Here is a 20,018-nt window from a genome sequence, read left to right on the forward strand (position 1 = left end):
AAATAGAGCTTTCTTTTGATGGTATTTGATCACCTCTGCCGTTTTTATTTTTTGCGCTTTACACGGCAAAAGACCAAAATTTTTTAATAAATGATATTTTCTACTTTTTGTTATAAAAAAAATCCAATAAACTCAATTTTAGTCATACATTTAGGCCAAAATGTATTCGGCCACATGTCTTTGGTAAAAAAAATGTCAATAAGTGTATATTTATTGATTTGCGCAAAAGTTATAGCGCCTACAAACTAGGGTACATTTTCTGGAATTTACACAGCCTTTAATTTATGACTGCCTATGTCCTTTCTTGAGGTGCTAAAATGGCAGGGCAGTACAAAACCCCCACAAATGACCCCATTTTGGAAAGTAGACACCCCAAGGAAATTGCTGAGAGGCATGTTGAGCCCATTGAATATTCATTTTTATTTGTCCCAAGTGATTGAATAATGACAAAAAAAAAATACAAAAAGTTGTCACTAAATGATATATTGCTCACACAGGCCATGGGCATATGTGGAATTGCACCCCAAAATATATTCAGCTGCTTCTCCTGAGTACGAGAATACCACATGTGTGGGACTTTTTGGGAGCCTAGCCGCGTACGGGGCCCCGAAGACCAATCACTGCCTTCAGGATTTCTAAGGGCGTAAATTTTTGATTTTACTCCTCACTACCTATCACAGTTTTGAAGGCCATAAAATGCCCAGATGGCATAAAACCCCCCCAAATTACCCCATTTTGGAAGGTAGACACCCCAAGCTATTTGCTTTGAGGCATGTTGAGTCCATGGAATATTTTATATTTTGACACAAGTTGCGGGAAAGTGACACATTTTTTTTTTTTGCACAAAGTTGTCACTAAATGATATATTGCTCTCACAGGCCATGGGCATATGTGGAATTGAACCCCAAAATACATTTAGCTGCTTCTCCTGAGTATGGGGATACCATATGTGTTGGACTTTTTAGGAGCCTAGCCGCGTGCGGGGCCCCGAAAACCAATCGCCGCCTTCAGGATTTCTAAGGGTGTAAATTTTTGATTTCACTCTTCACTGCCTATCACAGTTTCGGAGGCCATGGAATGCCCAGGTGGCAAACCCCCCCCCCCCAAATGACCCCATTTTGGAAAGTAGACACCCCAAGCTATTTGCTGAGAGGCATGGTGAGTATTTTGAAGCTCTCATTTGTTTTTGAAAATGAAGAAAGACAAGAAAACATTTTTTTTTTCTTTTTTCAATTTTCAAAACTTTGTGACAAAAAGTGAGGTCTGCAACATACTCACTATACCTCTCAGCAAATAGCTTGGGGTGTCTACTTTCCAAAATAGGGTCATTTGGGGGGTTTTTTGCCACCTGGGCATTCCATGGCCTCCGAAACTGTGATAGACAGCGAAGAGTGAAATAAAAAATTTACGCCCTTAGAAAGCCTGAAGGCGGTGCTTGGTTTTCAGGGTCCCGTACGCGGCTAGGCTCCCAAAAAAGTCCCACACATGTGGTATCCCCATACTCAGGAGAAGCAACAGAATGTATTTTGGGGTGTAATTTCACATATTCCCATGGCATGTTTGAGCAATATATCATTTAGTGACAACTTTGTGCAAAAAAAAAAAAAATTGTCTCTTTCCCGCAACTTGTGTCACAATATAAAATATTCCATGGACTCGACATGACTCTCAGCAAATAGCTTGGGGTGTCTACTTTCCAAAAAGGGGTCATTTGGGGGAGTTTGAACTGTCCTGGCATTTTATGCACAACATTTAGAAGCTTATGTCACACATCACTCACTCTTCTAACCACTTGAAGACAAAGCCCTTTCTGACACTTTTTGATTACATGAAAAAATTTTTTTTTTTTTGCAAGAAAATTACTTTGAACCCCCAAACATTATATATATTTTTAAAGCAAATGCCTTACATATTAAAATGGTGGGTGTTTCATTTTTTTTCACACAGTATTTGCGCAGCGATTTTTCAAACGCATTTTTTGGGGGAAAAACACACTTTTTTAAATTTTAATGCACTAAAACACACTATATTGCCCAAATGTTTGATGAAATAAAAAAGATGATCTTAGGCCGAGTACATGGATACCAAACATGACATGCTTTAAAATTGCAAACGTGCAGTGGCAACAAAATAAATGCATTTTTAAAAGCCTTTAAAAGCCTTTACAGGTTACCACTTTAGATTTACAGAGGAGGTCTACTGCTAAAATTACTGCCCTCGATCTGACCTTCGCGGTGATACCTCACATGCATGGAGCAATTGCTGTTTACATTTGATGCCAGACCGACGCTTGCGTTCGCCTTAGCGCAAGAGCAGGGGGGACAGGGGTGCTTTTTTTTTTTTTTTTTTTTATTATTTTTTTGCTTTTTTATCTTATTTTTAAACTGTTCCTTTCATTTTTATTTTTTTTAAATCATTTTTATTGTTATCTCAGGGAATGTAAATATCCCCTATGATAGCAATAGGTAGTGACAGGTACTCTTTTTTGAAAAAATTGGGGTCTATTAGACCCTAGATCTCTCCTCTGCCCTCAAAGCATCTGACCACACCAAGATCGGTGTGATAAAATGCTTCCCCAATTTCCCAATGGCGCTGTTTACATCCGGCGAGATCTAAGTCATAAAATGCTCGTAGCTTCTGGCTTCTTAGGTCATAGAGATGTTTGGAGCCACTCTGGTCTCTGATCAGCTCTATGGTCAGCTGGCTGAATCACCGGCTGCATTCTCAGGTTCCCTGTTGAGACAGGAGAGCCAGAGAAAAACACGGAAGACGGTGGGGGGGGCATTCCCTCCCACTGCTTGTAAAAGCAGTCTAGGAGCTAATTGCTTTTACATGAAAGCCGACCGCTGGCTGAAAAGAATGATACCAAGATGATAGCTAAACCTGCAGGCAACATTCTGGTATAACCACTCAAAGTCGTGAATGGCGTACCTGAAGACAAAAAAATGGTTAACAATAAAGCACAGTAAACGGTAAAGTATAAACAAATTGCATACCTGAAAAGCAAACATGATAAAACATAATAACAATAAAACATTGCAGAATAGAATACAGTAAAAAAGAGCAGAACAATAGAGAGAGAATAGAGAGAGAGAGAACAATAAAAGGACAACTATTTTTTTTTTTCATATATTTTTGTTTGTGTTTTTTTTTTTTTTTTCACACTTTTTTTTGTAACTAACTTTTATAACTGTAATCGGTTCCAGGTTCGGGTCTCTCAAAATGCGATGGCATCTTGGGAGACCCTGTGAAATTGTGTCCTAGTCTGTGCAATGCTGTACCCTACGCTAATACTCAACTAGTGAATGGTAGCGTTCAAAACATTCACCAATGCAAAGACCAGGATTGTCAGGACAGGAGGGACAATAATAGCGGGTGTCACGCCTATATCCGCGCTTGCTGCAGACACAACATCTTTATTGGGGGGGTTCGTTGGGTAGGGGTACTCGGGAGGACATAAAGAAAATGCCTCTCATGCAGCCAACTGCATTTGGTTGGGGATGTGAATGGGGGAAGTACGGGCGCTGCAGAAGCGGTGGGTTCCCAATTAGGATTGGCGAATGCAGCAGGAAGGGCACTATGGGCTCGACGGGCCTGTGTTTGTCTTTTTGGTGCCAGCGGGACACTACTTGTGCTTGCCACCTCACCAGCTTGAACTGCACTTATGGGACTCGCCACGTCACCAAGTGTTACTGCAGTGCTGGTTTGACTTTGACCGGGGTGTACTAGGCCACTGGTGCTTGCCAGTTCACCAAAACGCTACCAAAAAAAATGTTAGCGATTGCAGGGATCAGGCCTGACTCTGCGAATGCTGCAGTTATGCGTTTAGTGTTTTGTGACAGTGATCGATCGATACTGCACTTGGGTGGGCTGGGCTGGGCGGAGGGGCAAAACGCAGGTGCTAGCAGGTATCTGGGCTGATCCCGCTAACACTGCGTTTTTGGGAACCCTAAACTGCTGGGGACGCTAGTATAGATCTGATCGGATCAGATATTGATGCGTTCAGATACTATACCACTAAGGGAGGCGTATGCTGCGTGCGTGGGTGTTAGCGGTACTGGCGCTAATCTGACGCTGCCTGGGGCGACGCATATCACCGCCGGGCGATCAGGGAGCTAAACCTTTATTCGATAATAAACGGCGGGTGCCCTGACACTATAAAAAATAAACGAACTAACAAGTGTCACCCGTAACGGTTATACGGTGATCAGTGGTGAAAGGGTTAACTAGGGGGCAATCAAGGGGTTAAAACATTTATTAGGTAGTATATGGGGGTCCCTGTCGCTATAAAATGCTGACGGCGAACCTAAATATTTACCTCCCTAACTAGCGTCACCAGCGACACTAATACAGCGATCAGAAAAATGATCGCTTAGCGACACTGGTGACGGGGGGTGATCAAGGGGTTAAAACTTTATTGGGGGGGTTAGGGGGGTATCCTAGACCTACAGGGGGCTAACACTTACTGCCCTACCACACTAACTGTCACAAACTGACACCATGCAGTAATCAGAAAAAAAAAAAAAAAAGCTTGGTGTCAGTGTGACAGGGGGGGGGGGGAGAGGGGTGATTGGGGGGTGATCGGGGGGCGATCTAGGGGGGGGTCGGAGGTGTAAAGTATGCCTGGCATGTTCTACTGTGAGGTGTAGTATTGTGCAACTCACATTTTAGTCTTCTCTCCTCGGCGCCGGAACGGAAACTGCCGAGCCGAGGAGAGATGACATCACATCCCCTGCCTCTGTGTACTACACAGAGGCAGGGGACGATTCTCATTGGCTGGGAGCGATCGCCAGGGGTGGGCCACGAATGGATGGCCTCCCCCTCATCTCTGATCGCTGCCAGACTAAAGCCGACCGCCGATCGGACCCCCCACCCGCGGGAAGGCAATCACGTACCAGGTACGTGATTTTGCCTGCCCGTGCCATTCTGCCGACGTATATCGTCATTAGGCGGTCGGCAAGTGGTTAAATGAAAGCGGATCATCGAGCTGTTTATATTTTGCCATCCCTGGTACCTCCCGTCCCCCACATCAATATTATAATAAATTTTATATATATATATACATAATCATGTCTGTTAGGCCCCATTCACACTTGTGCGCCGCGTTTTGTTAGTGTGTGGTGCGCAACAGCATAGGAAAGCCCATTCACATGCGTTTCTGCCCATGTTTCCGGAACCCCTAGATGAGAACGCAGCCTTGGAGCTAAAAGGTTGGTGAAAATGGAAAAAATTGTTTGTGGAGGCTTGCAAGCAGTAGGCTTGGACAGCCTGATAGTTAGGATTGCCTTTTGTGTGGTTAATGCCGTTTTTGTGCCGTTTTTGTTTTTGAACTGTACAGCACCTGTAAATAACACCAATCATAGGTGTGCGCAGGGGGGTGTGCCAGGTGTGCCTGGGCACACTCTAATCACTACGTGCAGTGCAGATTCCCCCTACTGCCTGGGCTTCCCCCATGTTGGCCTCCCCACCCTTAATGTTTCTGGCTTCCCTCCTTTCCTCTCCCCACTAGCTACTGCTTAATGTTTCAGGATGGAGAGTGGGAGAAGGGCCTAGTAAATATGTCATTTACCGGCCCCTTCCTTTTCTAAATGAACGCAGTGAGCACACTCACTCACTGTGTTCATTCATAATGGAAGTATAGCAAACTGTGTTTACTATGCTTGGGTTTGTGAATGAACAGGAAGCCGCTCAGCACAGAGCATTCCCCATTCTTTCACTGTCCAGTGCAACTGAAGCTGCAGAGAAAGACGTGTGTTTGAGCTTTGGGGTGCACACCTCAATGCAGTAGGCTGCCCACACCTATGGCACCAATAAACACACCGCTGTTTGTCAGTGGTCAGTGGACTACTAGACTGGTATCTGTGCCTAAAAAGGTTGCTCACCCCAGGGAGCATTATACCCGCTACTTAATTACTTACCCCACACACACACACACAGACCCCTATAGACAAAACCTCATACCTGGGATCCTCCTTCTGCAGCCGATACACAGAGCGGTGATGAAAATGACAGGAAGGACTAAGGCCACAGCCCAAAGGGCACCTACAGAGTCCATGGCACGGGCCTGGAAAAAAGAGGAATGAATAAGAACACTAAACGCCAATGAATGAAAATCCTGATGTACTAACTTATCATTTCTTGAGGTCCTAAAACTCCAGGACAGGACAGATACCCTCCAAATGACCCCTTTTTGGAAAGTAGACAGTCCGAGGTATTTAGTAAGAGGCATGGCGGGTATTTTGAAATTATAATTTTATGTCACAATTCTTTGAAAAATTAAGAAATTAAATACATTTTTTTATTTTAATTTTTTTACATACAGTCACCAGTGTATTACGTCATCATATGACTCACTGACTGGTGATAGTATGTTAAAAAAAATTAATTTTTTTTACATTTTTTTTTTAAATGTAAACATTCTTTCTTTTTAACATTTCTTTAGTTTTTTTACAATTTTTATCTATTTTTTTTACAACCTGTCATCAGAGTAGTTCAGTGTCACCGGTACTACTCTGGGGAGGTTATCAGAGATTTTTTTTTTTTACATTAATATTGCTTATAACAGTGATGAGCACTGCTATAAGCAATAGTTTTAGCTGTCACAAATGGCTTTCATTCATGACAGCTTGCTTACTATTGTGCTCTGTGATTGGCTCCAGCTAATCAGATGGTACAGGGTGCTGTGATTGGCCCAGGTACCATGTGACAGCTGTGGGCCAATCACAGCATCACAATAGTAAGCAAAACAGTCGCAAATGGAAGCCATTCATGACTGTTTTGTATACGTTGTAATCATGTGATCGCTAGGACCAATCATAGCAATCGCATGGTGCCCTGACTGCTCACAGTGGCCTGGTACCGAGTTCTGTGATCCGAAGTGTCCCCCAATGCGCATGTGCTCAGAGACGTACCAGTACGTCGCTGAGCCTGTAGATGCCGCAGTAAAAGTTCTAAAAACGCTTAGGATTTAATGCTACTTTAAGGTTACTTCCTGAATTTTTAAAGCTGCAATGTGATTTAAATTTCTCCCGGGGGTTACAAAAGCTCCATTCCCCCTTGCTGGACCTGTTCCTGTGCCAAATATTGGTCCCTTGTTTGCCTATTTTTATTTTTTTCACAAAAAGAAAAAAAAATTGAATAACACATTAAGGTGAAATTTCACAAAAGTCAAATATACAACAAAAAAATAAATAAATACAAAGAACACTATGGGGTCTATTAATTGACTGAAGGTCAGAAGTATTAATGCAAGCGTGCTGAAATTGCCCTGTAATTTGTCTAATAAATTCATTCCTATATCGCCAGCTTCATCTAGTGGCCAAAATGCAGCATATTTTCTCAGCGCGGTATACCGCATTTTTGGCCACTCTCCCAAAATACTCTGCTGGTGGACTCCTTCCTCTATCTAACTCTCCTCTCCCAAAATACTCTGCTCTGCTGGAGGACTCTGCTCCTTCCTCTATCTAATTCTCCTCTCCTGAAATACTCTGCTCTGCTGGTGGCCTCTACACCTTCCTCTATCTAACTCTCTGCTGGAGGACTCTGCTCCTTCCTCTATCTAACTCTCCTCTCCTGTAATACTCTGTTCTGCTGGAAGACTCCTCTACTTCCTCAATCTGACTCTCCTCTCCTGAAATACTCTGCATTGCTGGAGGACTCTTCTCCTTCCTCTAACTCTCCTCTCCTGAAATACTCTGCTCTGCTGGTGGCCTCTACACCTTCCTCTATCTAACTCTCTGCTGGAGGACTCTGCTCCTTCCTCTATCTAACTCTCCTCTCCTGAAATACTCTGCCCTGCTGGAGAACTCTGCTCCTTCCTTTATCTAACTCTCCTGAAATACTCTGTTCTGCTGGAAGACTCCTCTACTTCCTCAATCTGACTCTCCTCTCCTGAAATATTCTGTTCTGCTAAAAGACTCCTCTACTTCCTCTATCGCACTCTCCTCTCCACAAATACTCTGTTCTGCTGGAGGACTCTGCTCCTTCCTCTAACGCTCATCTCCCAAAATACTCTGCACTGCTGGAGGACTCTGCTCCTTCCTCTATCTAACTCTCCTCTCCCAAAATACTCTGCACTGCTGGAGGACTCTGCTCCTTCCTCTATCTAACTCTCCTCTCCTGAAATACTCTGTTCTGCTAAAAGACTCCTCTACTTCCTCTATCTAACCCTCCTCTCCTGAAATATTCTGCCCTGCTGGAGGACTCTGCTCCTTCCTCTATCTAACTCTCCTCTCCTGAAATACTCTGTTCTGCTGGAAGACTCCTCTACTTCCTCAATCTGACTGTCCTCTCCTGAAATACTCTGCATTGCTGGAGGACTCTTCTCCTTCCTCTAACTCTCCTCTCCTGAAATACTCTGCTCTGCTGGTGGCCTCTACACCTTCCTCTATCTAACTCTCTGCTGGAGGACTCTGCTCCTTCCTCTATCTAACTCTCCTCTCCTGAAATACTCTGCCCTGCTGGAGAACTCTGCTCCTTCCTTTATCTAACTCTCCTGAAATACTCTGTTCTGCTGGAAGACTCCTCTACTTCCTCAATCTGACTCTCCTCTCCTGAAATATTCTGTTCTGCTAAAAGACTCCTCTACTTCCTCTATCGCACTCTCCTCTCCACAAATACTCTGTTCTGCTGGAGGACTCTGCTCCTTCCTCTAACGCTCATCTCCCAAAATACTCTGCACTGCTGGAGGACTCTGCTCCTTCCTCTATCTAACTCTCTTCTCCCAAAATACTCTGCACTGCTGGAGGACTCTGCTCCTTCCTCTATCTAACTCTCCTCTCCTGAAATACTCTGTTCTGCTAAAAGACTCCTCTACTTCCTCTATCTAACTCTCCTCTCCCAAAATACTCTGCACTGCTGGAGGACTCTGCTCCTTCCTCTATCTAACTCTCCTCTCCTGAAATACTCTGCTCTGCTAAAAGACTCCTCTACTTCCTCTATCTAACCCTCCTCTCCTGAAATATTCTGCCCTGCTGGAAGACTCTGCTCCTTCCTTTCCTCCTGGCACAGTGGCAGCGTTTGGGCACAGTGGCTGCGTTTGATGGGCACAGTGGCTGCATTTTATGGGCACAGTGGCGTCAATTGATGGGCACAGTGGCAGCATTTGATGGGCACAGTGGCAGCATTTGATGGGCACAGTGGGGTCAATTGATGGGCACAGTAGCTGCGTTTGATGGCACAGTGGCTGCAATTGATGTTTTTGGGGGTTTTTTTCAGTTTGTTTGCGCCCCCCCAAAAAATTTTGAGCACCAGCCGCCACTGTTTATATGGTTTAACTCAGGAAATAGCGCTCCGTGTATATTAATCCATTCAGAAGAGGGAGGTTGAAGCTCCACTAATCGCAGCAGCTCCTAAACTCTGGAAAAAGCCTATGTGTAACGTGGACAAAAAGGCTTTTATGGAGTTGAGTTGAGGAGTTTTGGCAAAAAAACGCCAAAAGCTCCTAAACTCAAGTTTAGAAGCTGCTAGTGTACATGAACCCTAGCATTTGTAGAACACACAGCGAACAGTTGAACTGAAGTGTGTTGAGCTGAACCACAGCAGGCTGTTGTTTGTAGTGTTGATGTGGAGATAACGGCTTCCTCCGAGGAGTCAATGACAAGCTTGCTGCATGCAGATAGGATCACACAGAAACATGAAGAGATACAACCTGCACCAGATATAGGTGTCTTCAAAGTCCCCTCCATGTCTCTGTCACTCGCGAATGCTCTATACACGTGACTGCCAATCAAATTTGTGTGCCCCAATCCTCGTTTTATCCCAGCAGCCCCTATTTTATCCCAGCAGTCCCTAGCTAAAAAAAGTAGTTCCTGGAAAGTAGTTAGTCAGGTTGAAAAAAGACACAAATCCATCTAGTTCAACCAAAAAAAAAAAAAAAAATACAATCCCATATACACAATCCTATACCACAGTTGATCAAGAGGAAGGCGAAAAACCTCAGCAAAACATGCTCCAATTTGCTACAGGAGGGGAAAAAATTCCTCCTTGATCCCCCGAGAGGCAATTGGATTTTCCGTGGATCAACTTTACCTAGAAATTTCAGTACCCAGTTATATTATGTGTATTTAGGAAAGAATCCAGACTCTTTTTAAAGCAATCTACTGAGCTGGCCAGAACCACCTCTGAAGGGAATCTATTCCACAAGTAAGACCTGTACTTGTCATTATGTTGATTTAGACAATAGGTGTATTAGTGGAGCCCTGGACCCCAAGTAGGAAGGGTAACACCTTAAGCCGCGTACACACGAGCGGACTTTTCGACCAGACTGGTCCGACGGACCGAGTCCGACAGACAATTCGACCGTGTGTGGGCTTCATCGGACCTGCAGCGAACTTTTTCGGTCGAAAATCTGACGGACTTTAGATTTGGAACATGTTTCAAATCTTTACGTCGGAACTCCACCGGACCCAGTTCCTATCGAAAAGTCAGCTCGTCTGTATGCTAGTCCGACGGACGAAAACCGAAGCTAGGGCAGCTATTGGCTATCAACTTCCTTATTTGAGTCCGGTCGTACGTCATCACGTACAAATCCGTCGGACTTTGGTGTGATCGCAGTTTAGGCAAGTCCATTTGTTCGGAAAGTCCGTCGGAAGTCCGCCGAAAGTCCGTTGGATAGACTGTCGGACCAGTCCGGTCGAAAAGTCCGCTTGTGTGTACGCGGCATTAGAGGTAACCGGGGTATCCTTGGTGAACTCCAGAGAGGTCCGAGAAATGTGGAAGGAATAAGTGTGCCACAGAAATTTTGTAGGTCCAGGAAATCTTTATTTTGCACAAGTCACAAGAAGAAGCCAACATTTTTCGGGGGCTCAACACTTTGTGAAGGACTTTGCTCCTCCTCTAACTAACTCTCCTCTCCTAAAATATTCTTCTCTGCTGGGGGACGCAGCTCCTTTTCCTATATAACTCTCCTCTCCTGAAATTCTCTGCTCTACTAGAGGACTCCTTCCTCTAACTCTACTTTCTCCTACTCATGAATGTTCTACACGTAACATCATTCAAGTTTAAGTGCCCCAATCAACTTTGACTTTTTATCATAGCGGTCCCCTGCTAAAAAAAATTACTCTGACAATACTTCCAGAAAGTAAGACCTGTATTGGTCGTCATGTTGATTTTCGACAACAAGTGTGTTGGTGGAGCACTGTCTGGACCCAAAGTAGGAAGGATCTGAGTTTTGGTGGCAGCTCTCTATCAGCCAGGGTATCCTTGGCGAATTTCAGAGTATTCAAAGAAATGTAGAGAGAATGAGAGCGCTACAAAAATTGTGTAGGTCCAGTAAATCTTTATTTTGTACAACAAGTGGTCGCAGGAAGAAGCCAAAACATTTTGTGGGCTCAACACTCCCCCCTTTATCAGGGCTAAGAAATATAACAGACTAAAAAAAAAAAAACAAAAAAAAAAACTAGATAATAAAATAAATAACAAAATACATAATAATAATATAATAAAATGGAATAAAATAAAAATCGAATTGAGTATTTGGACAGGCAGCATACATACAAGCATACATGTATTATTATTATTATTTAGGATCTATTATTATCTATTAATATATAGGATCATGATTAATATTCTCTATAGTATGTAATGCTGTTTGATAATCATGGTATGCATGCTATATAAAATGAAATTAAATAAGTATATAAACACAGAGTAATGTTGTTATTGCCTTTACAAAGTATGATATAAAAAACACAACCTAAATACCTACTGAGATATGATAGGGTAAAAATAATGACATTTTTTTTACCATAAATAGAAGATGATCATGATCACTGAAAACTATAAAAATAAATAAATAAATGAATAATAGTTATATAGTTTTATTACTTATTTATTTATTTATTACATGTAATTTTATAGCACCATCCGTTTATTTGGGGCTTTACATTGTACATTCACATCAGTCCCTGCACACAAGGAGCTTACAATCAAAGGTCCCTAAACTTACATTCATACATACTGGGACAAATTTAGACAGGTGCCAATTACCTACCAGCATGTCTTTGACGTTTTATGATCAGAAAAATACAGAGAGGTAATAGCAATGAGATGTGATTGTATCATATGTAATTATGTAAAATAAAAATAAAATAGAATACAAAAAAATGATAATGATAATCAATTAAACATAAATATAAATAATTGTATACTATGAATAAAAAGCTATAGGATTTATAGAAGGTATAAAAAATGGATATTACAAAAAACATTAACGTACCCTATCACCTATGATACATCAGTTATGTTTCTAAGCCCTGATGACGTAGGAATGTTAAGCGCAGAGCCTCCAAAACGCATTGGCTTCTTCTTGAGCAAAATAAAGAATAACTGCGCTCACACAATTGTTGTGGCTCTCTCATTCTAATTAATTCATGGTGGAATTTTATTAATTTATTTGTCTTTTTATTTATCAGGGAATTTTTGTAGCACTTTGGACATTTTTATATTCTAATATTGTTTTTTATTTTGATGATTTTGTAGGCTTATAATTTTCACAATTATTGGGGTCATTTTGCGTTTAGTGATGCACTGTACGTATTATTTGCTCATTTTCATTATGTTGATTTTGGCTGCTTTAATGTGATGAGCTCCAGGTAGACGAAGGAAATCACCAGTAGCCCAGTTATGTAATTACTCATAAAAACAAAAAAAAAACAAAAAAACCCCCCCAAAAAACCCTAATAACATTTTGAAATGCAGCTAGAATTATTCCGTGACCCTGAGTGCTGTCAATATGGCACAGAGAGCCTGCTGACAGGGAGAGAATGAGCAGGGGGCTGATGTAATGTGCGCAAGAGATACTTTTTTGTCACTGTCCAATCCTATTGGCTGGGGGCAGGATGGTGACCAACCTTGCTTAACTGCAATAAAAGAAAGTGAGGTCATTAACCTGGCTCTGTTGTCTGGCATGAGTGCCTCGATCACCGGACTCATTAAATGTAAATTCAAATATATATATAGAGAGAGAGAGAGAGAGAGAGAGAGAGAGAGAGAGAGAGAGAGAGAGAGAGAGAGAGAGAGAGAGAGAGAGAGAGAGAGAGAGAGAGAGAGAGAGAGAAATATATATAGATAGATATATAGATCTATCGATCACCGGACTCATTAAGTGTAAATTCAAATATATATATATATCTATATAGAGATATAGATATATAAATATATATAGATAGATATATAGATCTATATATATAGATCTATATATATATAGATCTATATATATAGATATATAGATATATCTATATATAGATATATATATAACTATATATAGATATATATATATCTATATATATATATAGATATATATATATCTATATATATTTATAGATCTGGATATACCGGTATATATTGTATGCGTGTATATATATATATATATATCTATATAGATATATAGATCTATATATATAGAGAGAAATATATATAGATAGATATATAGATCTATCGATCACCGGACTCATTAAGTGTAAATTCAAATATATATATATATAGATCTATATAGAGATATAGATATATAAATATATATAGATAGATATATAGATCTATATATATAGATCTATATATCTATAGATATCTATAGATATATATATATATAACTATATATAGATAGATATATATATATATCTATATATATTTATAGATCTAGATATACCGGTATATATTGTATGCTTGTATATATATATATATATATATATATATATATATATATATCTATATAGATATATAGATCTATATATATAGATCTATATATAGATCTATATATATAGATCTATATATATATCTAGATCTAGATATATCTAGATCTAGATATATATATTTTATGCGTGTGTGTGTATATATATATATATATATATATATATATATATATATATATAGATAGATATATATCTATATATATTTATAGATCTAGATATACCGGTATATATTGTATGCGTGTATATATATATATATATATATATATATCTATATAGATATATAGATCTATATATATAGATCTATATATCTATATATAGATCTATATATATAGATCTATATATATACTTTATATATATATATATATATATATATATATATATATATATATATATATATATATATATACTATATATATATATATATATATATATATACTGTGTGTATTTATGGGTGTGTATATATATATATATATATATATATATATATATATGTAAATGTAACATGGTTAATATACAAGTATTTCTCACTATATATTTATCCTTTCTTGGGATCCAACTTTTATAGAGCATCTACAGATTTTACATGTGCCAATACCCGCCCTTCTAATCATGGAGAACATGCATAGAAACAAACTAAAACGAGGCAGAAAAAAGACAGAGTAGTCCATCAAGTCTGCCCATTTTTTTATTTTTTTATTTTTTTTGTAGACATTATAGTGCATGGTGACTCACAGTCTGCCCAGTGTAACAAAAAATCTGTAGGTAAAAAAAATAAAAATAAAGAAATGCTGTGACTTAGGGACTTTTGCCAGGAGAAACATGCAAAGTCTTCCTCTTCCCCCCCAGCAATGTTTTATCTTCTGTTTACACTCTGTGGTACATGTTGCCTGCACTCTCTGGGCTCATTTCCGGCATCTGTAAGATGCCAGGAATTGGCCAGGTGCCAGAGAGGATGTAACACCTGTGCTTATGTGTAGGCGCTACATCATCGGTGGTTGCCCAATGGCCAAGGAGCATTGGTGGGGGACCTTGGAGAACTGGCACCGGAGATGGCACAGTGCTGACCAGTACCTGGACCCATCATCACCAGCTTGGACCAATGTAAGAATATACAGTACTGTAAAAAAAAATGTTTTAGGCAGGTGTGAATAAATGCTGTAACGTTAGAATGCTTTCAAAAATATATATTTTCATTGTTTATTTTTTATCAATTTACACAATGCAAAGTGGGCAAACTGAAAAAAAATTGAAATCAAATTATTTTTTGGAGTGACTACCCTTCAAACCAGCATCAATTTATACACTTGCGCACTTTGTACACTTGCACAAAGTAAAGGGTTTTGTAGGATTAGAATCAGGTGACTAACCGATTATACCAAGAAGGTACTAATGATCATCAATTTCATACATAGGTTGAAACATAGGCGAGAGACATGGAGAGTGCAAAACTTAACCGCTTCGGCCCCGGAAGATTTTACCTCCTTCCTGACCAGAGCACTTTTTGCAATCCGGCACTGCGCCGTGCGACGTTGCACCCAAACAAAATTGACGTCCTTTTTTTCCCACAAATAGAGCTTTCTTTTGGTGGTATTTGATTACCTCTACGTTTTTTTATTTTTTGCGCTATAAACAAAAAAAGAGTGACAATTTTGAAAAAAAAAGCAATATTTTCTACTTTTTGCTATAATAAATATCCCCCAAAAATATATATAAAAAGCTAATTTAGGCCGATATGTATTCTTCTACAAATTTTTGGTAAAAAAAAACCCAATTAGCGTATATTGATTGGTTTGCGCAAAAGTTTTAGCGTCTACAAAATAGGGGAGAGTTTTATGGCATTTTTATTATTATTTTTTTTTTACTAGTAATGGCAGCGATCTGCGATTTTTATCGGGACTGTGACATTATGGCGGACACATCGGACACTTTTGACACTATTTTGGGACCATTGTCATTTATGCAGCGATCAGTGCTATAAAAATGCACTGATTACTGTGTAAATGACACTGACAGGAAAGGGGTTAACCACTAGGTGGCGTAAAGTTGGGTGAGGAACAGCCAAACTCTGCTACTAAAGTGAGGTTGTGGAAGCAGGAGGCCGTTTGTTCACCGAAGTGCTGGAGAGCGGTACAATAATGCGTGTTTGCAGCCAACAATGAAGAATGGTGAAGGTTTCTTGCAAGTTTGGGGCTGCATTTCTGCAAATGGAGTTGAAGATTTGGTCAGGATCAATGGTGTCCTCAATGCTGAGAAATACAGGCAGATACTTATCCATCATGCCATACCATCAGGGAGGCGAGTGACTGACCCCAATGCAGCTGCTCAGCATAGGACCTCGGAAGAGAGCAAAGATCACTGTAGTAGCAGTGCCTACTACATTGGTTTCCAGATTCCACGGGGATCCCAGATATGGTCCAAGCTGTAATGGAACTATCATCCAATCATGTGAAAAGCAAATTCTTGTTTTTTTTGTCTTTTATCCGCAATAACTGGATTATAATTGGTAATCGGAGTACGGAAAGGGATGGTCGGCACTCAGGATGACATCCAAAAAAAATAGTATTTCTTTATTAGGTAAACATATACACTATGGTTTGGTCAGACCATTCCCCGGTATACTTTAAGCAGCGTACAAACGAGCGGAATGCCGACAGAAAAAGTCTTTTCAATTCCTCTATTCCGATCGTGTGTATGCCTCATCGGACTTTTCTTTTCGAAAATTCTGACGGACCTAGAAATGGAACGTGTTCTAAATATTTCCGACAGAACCAATTCCTATCGGGAAAACCGCTCGTCTGTATGCTGTTCCGACGGACCAAAAACGGCGCATGCTCTAAAGCAAGTACGAGACGGAAGCTATTGGCTACTGGCTATTGAACTTCCTTTTTCTAGTCCCGTCGTACGCGCTGTACGTCACCGCGTTCTGGACGGTCGGACTTTGGTTTGACCGCGTGTAGGCAAGACCGCTTGAATGGAATTCCGTCGGAGAAACCTTCTGAGTTTATTCCGACGGCAAAACCAGTCGTGTGTACGCGGCATTACTCTTACGATCCCTCATATTCCTTCACGAGAATGGAGACCTGGCATCTCAATGAGTCCCTTCTGTTGGATCAGGATTGCAACTCTAAACTTGCAGAAGTGATCAAACATTTAGGAGCACACCTCAGACACCACCCCATTCCCATACCAATGGGAAGCACTGAACACAGTTTTGAGGGGAGAACTGATCCAAGGGGAATGTGCCAAATCCATATCCTCTACCAATACCAGAACCCACTTGAAGGAATGATATGAGGCTTCAGTGGTCTTGTATAATAATAAGATTCAGCAAGGTATATCCAAAGACAAATGTGGCAGATCCCTGGCAAGTGATTGATAGTGTGAAGATGCTCTGATTCTATATAAAAGGTGGGAAAACCCACAGTGGTATAAAATATAATGCAGAATAATGCCCAAAACAATAATGTGAACAAAATAAGTAAATTGGAATCGGGTGTGTGGTCTAGATTGGCCTGTAACACATGTGGATATACAAAATATCTTAAGACTGTATGTGCATAATCAAAAAATAAAAACAATGCAATTCAAACACAACGAGTAAATATATATCAACAGTCTATCTCAGGTTCCAAAAAGTCAATGTGAAAACAAAGCAAATTCAACAGAGTGAATGGGCTGAATTGAAAACAAATTCAATTATCTTATAAGTCTCAAATCGAACACATGCCGATCCCAAGGTGTGTGGACACTTTAGTATGAAGACACCACTGTGCTCAAAAGTAATAAAAAATTGGCTGCTTACCAGACCCACATCGGTCACAAGCGTGTGTGCTGATCCACAGCTTAGGGATGCGTTCCTCTGTCTGGCAAATCTGGAGATTCACGATGGACAACAGCTCTCAGCAGACCCGGATGGACGAGTGAGCATGGACGCTCATCTGCAGCCGATGAAATGGATTCCTCTATACCTTCCTCAGGGGGCTCGAGTGGATGCCCGATTAACAGCTCATGATAGATGGTAAAAAAATTGGAGGAAGCCTAATAATAGTGCATTATCTTTTGATAAACAATCTATTTATTGTAAAAGGCACTTGAAAAATGTTATAGCAAAAAATGTTGGCCCGGCCGCCTGCAGTGCGGATGGTGCTCTCCAACGTGACAACTGGCTCCTTCCTATTTTGAGCACGGTGGTGTCTTCATACTAAAGTGTCCACATACCTTGGGATCGGCATTTGTTCGATGTGGGACTTATAAGACACACCTCCCAACATTTTGAGATGGGAATGAGGGACACCTACTAACAAATGTATGTAGGCATAGGACACGCCCCCTGCCACACCCCCTTTAAGGAGAATTAACCATAAAAAAAGTTTTCACATTGACTTTTTTGGAACCTGAGAGAGACTGTTGATATATATTTACTCTCTTGACAGTTTTTCCTTTTCAGATTATATACACGTTGTGTTTGAATTGCATTGTTTTTATTTTTTGATTATGCACATACAGTCTTAAGATATTTTGTATATCCACATTAGCGTGTCACTTGCCACGTCGCCTGCCACAAGTTACGGATTGTCACTTGCCACAAGTTGTGGATTGTCCACTTGCCACGTCACCTGCCACAAGTTGTGGATTCTCCACTTGCCACGTAGCCTGCCACAAGTTACGGATTGTCACTTGCCACAAGTTGTGGATTCTCCATTTGCCACGTCACCTGCCACAAGTTGTGGATTCTCCACTTGCCACGTCACCTGCCACAAGTTGCGGATTGTCATGTGCTACGTCACCTGCCACAAGTTGCTTGTTCAAATCTAACAACATATGGGTCAAATTCCAATTATACTTCGGATAACAGCAATGCTAGTGGTGTATTGGATTGGATCATGCTCATTAGGGTATATAAATGGTCTATGAATCATTGCAAGCGATTAAAATTATTTAAAATATTTTTTTAATGGTTTTTCATCATTTGCCATCATTTTTTGAGATTTTTAATGTCAAAAAAATAGGGCACCTTTAAAAATGCTTATAAACAGTACCGCGTTTGGCTTCTGAAACGTGGAAATCTTTGGCGTCTGAACTCATTTTTATGCCTTCAAAGAAAGGTTGTTCAGGGGCAGTTAAAAAAAACGTCCAACTTTTAATTGGACACTTACCTGTCCCAGGGTCCAGCGATGCGGGGGATCGAAGCCCCGCTCGTCCCCCCCTCCGTTCAGTGGCGCCGGCATTGCAACTGTGGGCGCCGGGCTGTGGCTTCACAGCCTGGCACCCACTGCGCATGCGCGAGCGGCGCCGCGCGCCGTGATTGGCCTCTCAGTCACCTGGGACCTGTAATGGGTCCCAGATGATTGACAGGAGAGAGGGAGCAGAGCGGAGCCCTTCCTGTGCCGAGGGGGAAGTGATGTCACCAGCCCAGGCACTGGAAGGGGCAGACTACGAGGGACCCCCTAACAACAGGCATTTAGAGGTAAGTTAAAAAAAAAATATCCAAATGTTTTTTTGTTTTTGTTTTTTTTAGAATTTTTCATGTATTTTTGTTTTTTTGGGTGGAACCCCACTTTAAATAGACCCCTTTCACCCTGGGGCGGTTTTCAGGTGCTTTAGCGCTGGAAATAGCCTCTGCTAAACTCCTGAAAAACATTCCCTATGCTAACATTAACGTCCAAATTTTGCTTATAGGAGTAGACATTTAGATTTATGCCAAGATCAAAGCGGACAGACTACAACCACTACTGCCACAGCTGATCAATCTAGATCAAGTTGATTTTGTTAGTGATTGTCTAAAAAGCTAGGGACAACACCATTAAAGCAATCCTCCTTCAGCAATATTATTATACAGGATTTATATAGCGCCAACAGTTTGCGCAGTGCTTTACAACATGAGGACAGACAGTACACTTACAATACAAATCAATACAGGAGGGATCAGAGGGCCCTCCTGAAAAACTCCTGAAAACTCCTGACTTTTCACACTGGGGTGATGCGCTTGCGGGACGTTCCGAAAAGTCCTGCAAGCAGCACCTTTGTGGTGGGTTGGGAGTGCTGCATTTAGCGCTCCCAAAACTTCCTTCCCATTGGAATGAATGGGCAGCGCTTTCAAAGCACCTGAAAAGCGCCCCAAAACTGGGAATTAAAACTGCCCCGCTAGTGGCTGAAAGTGGCGCAACAGAGCAAAAAAGATCAGCGCTTTAGAGCTAATGACCAGCGCTTTCGGTGTGAAAGCAGTCTTAATTGAATTGTCAGCGCTTCCCTTCACCTACACACACAGATCCCTGGCAAGGACTCTTCATTTGTAAATGTCACATACATATATCCTGCATCTAAAAGGTC

General features: G+C 40.9%; 1 protein-coding gene across 1 annotated transcript in view; it reads right to left on the bottom strand.

Moving 5' to 3' along the window:
• LOC141148526 (uncharacterized) overlaps window positions 1-20,018 on the bottom strand; it is a 62,172-nt gene that overhangs the window by 32,211 nt on the left and 9,943 nt on the right. The window contains exon 2 of the mRNA XM_073636067.1: window positions 5,962-6,064. Coding sequence (XP_073492168.1) covers window positions 5,962-6,055 — 94 coding nt within the window. The 5' untranslated portion in view covers window positions 6,056-6,064. The remainder of the gene's footprint in view (window positions 1-5,961; window positions 6,065-20,018) is intronic.

Source organism: Aquarana catesbeiana, linkage group LG06, assembly GCF_042186555.1.
Source record: "Aquarana catesbeiana isolate 2022-GZ linkage group LG06, ASM4218655v1, whole genome shotgun sequence".
Lineage (NCBI taxonomy): Eukaryota > Metazoa > Chordata > Amphibia > Anura > Ranidae > Aquarana > Aquarana catesbeiana.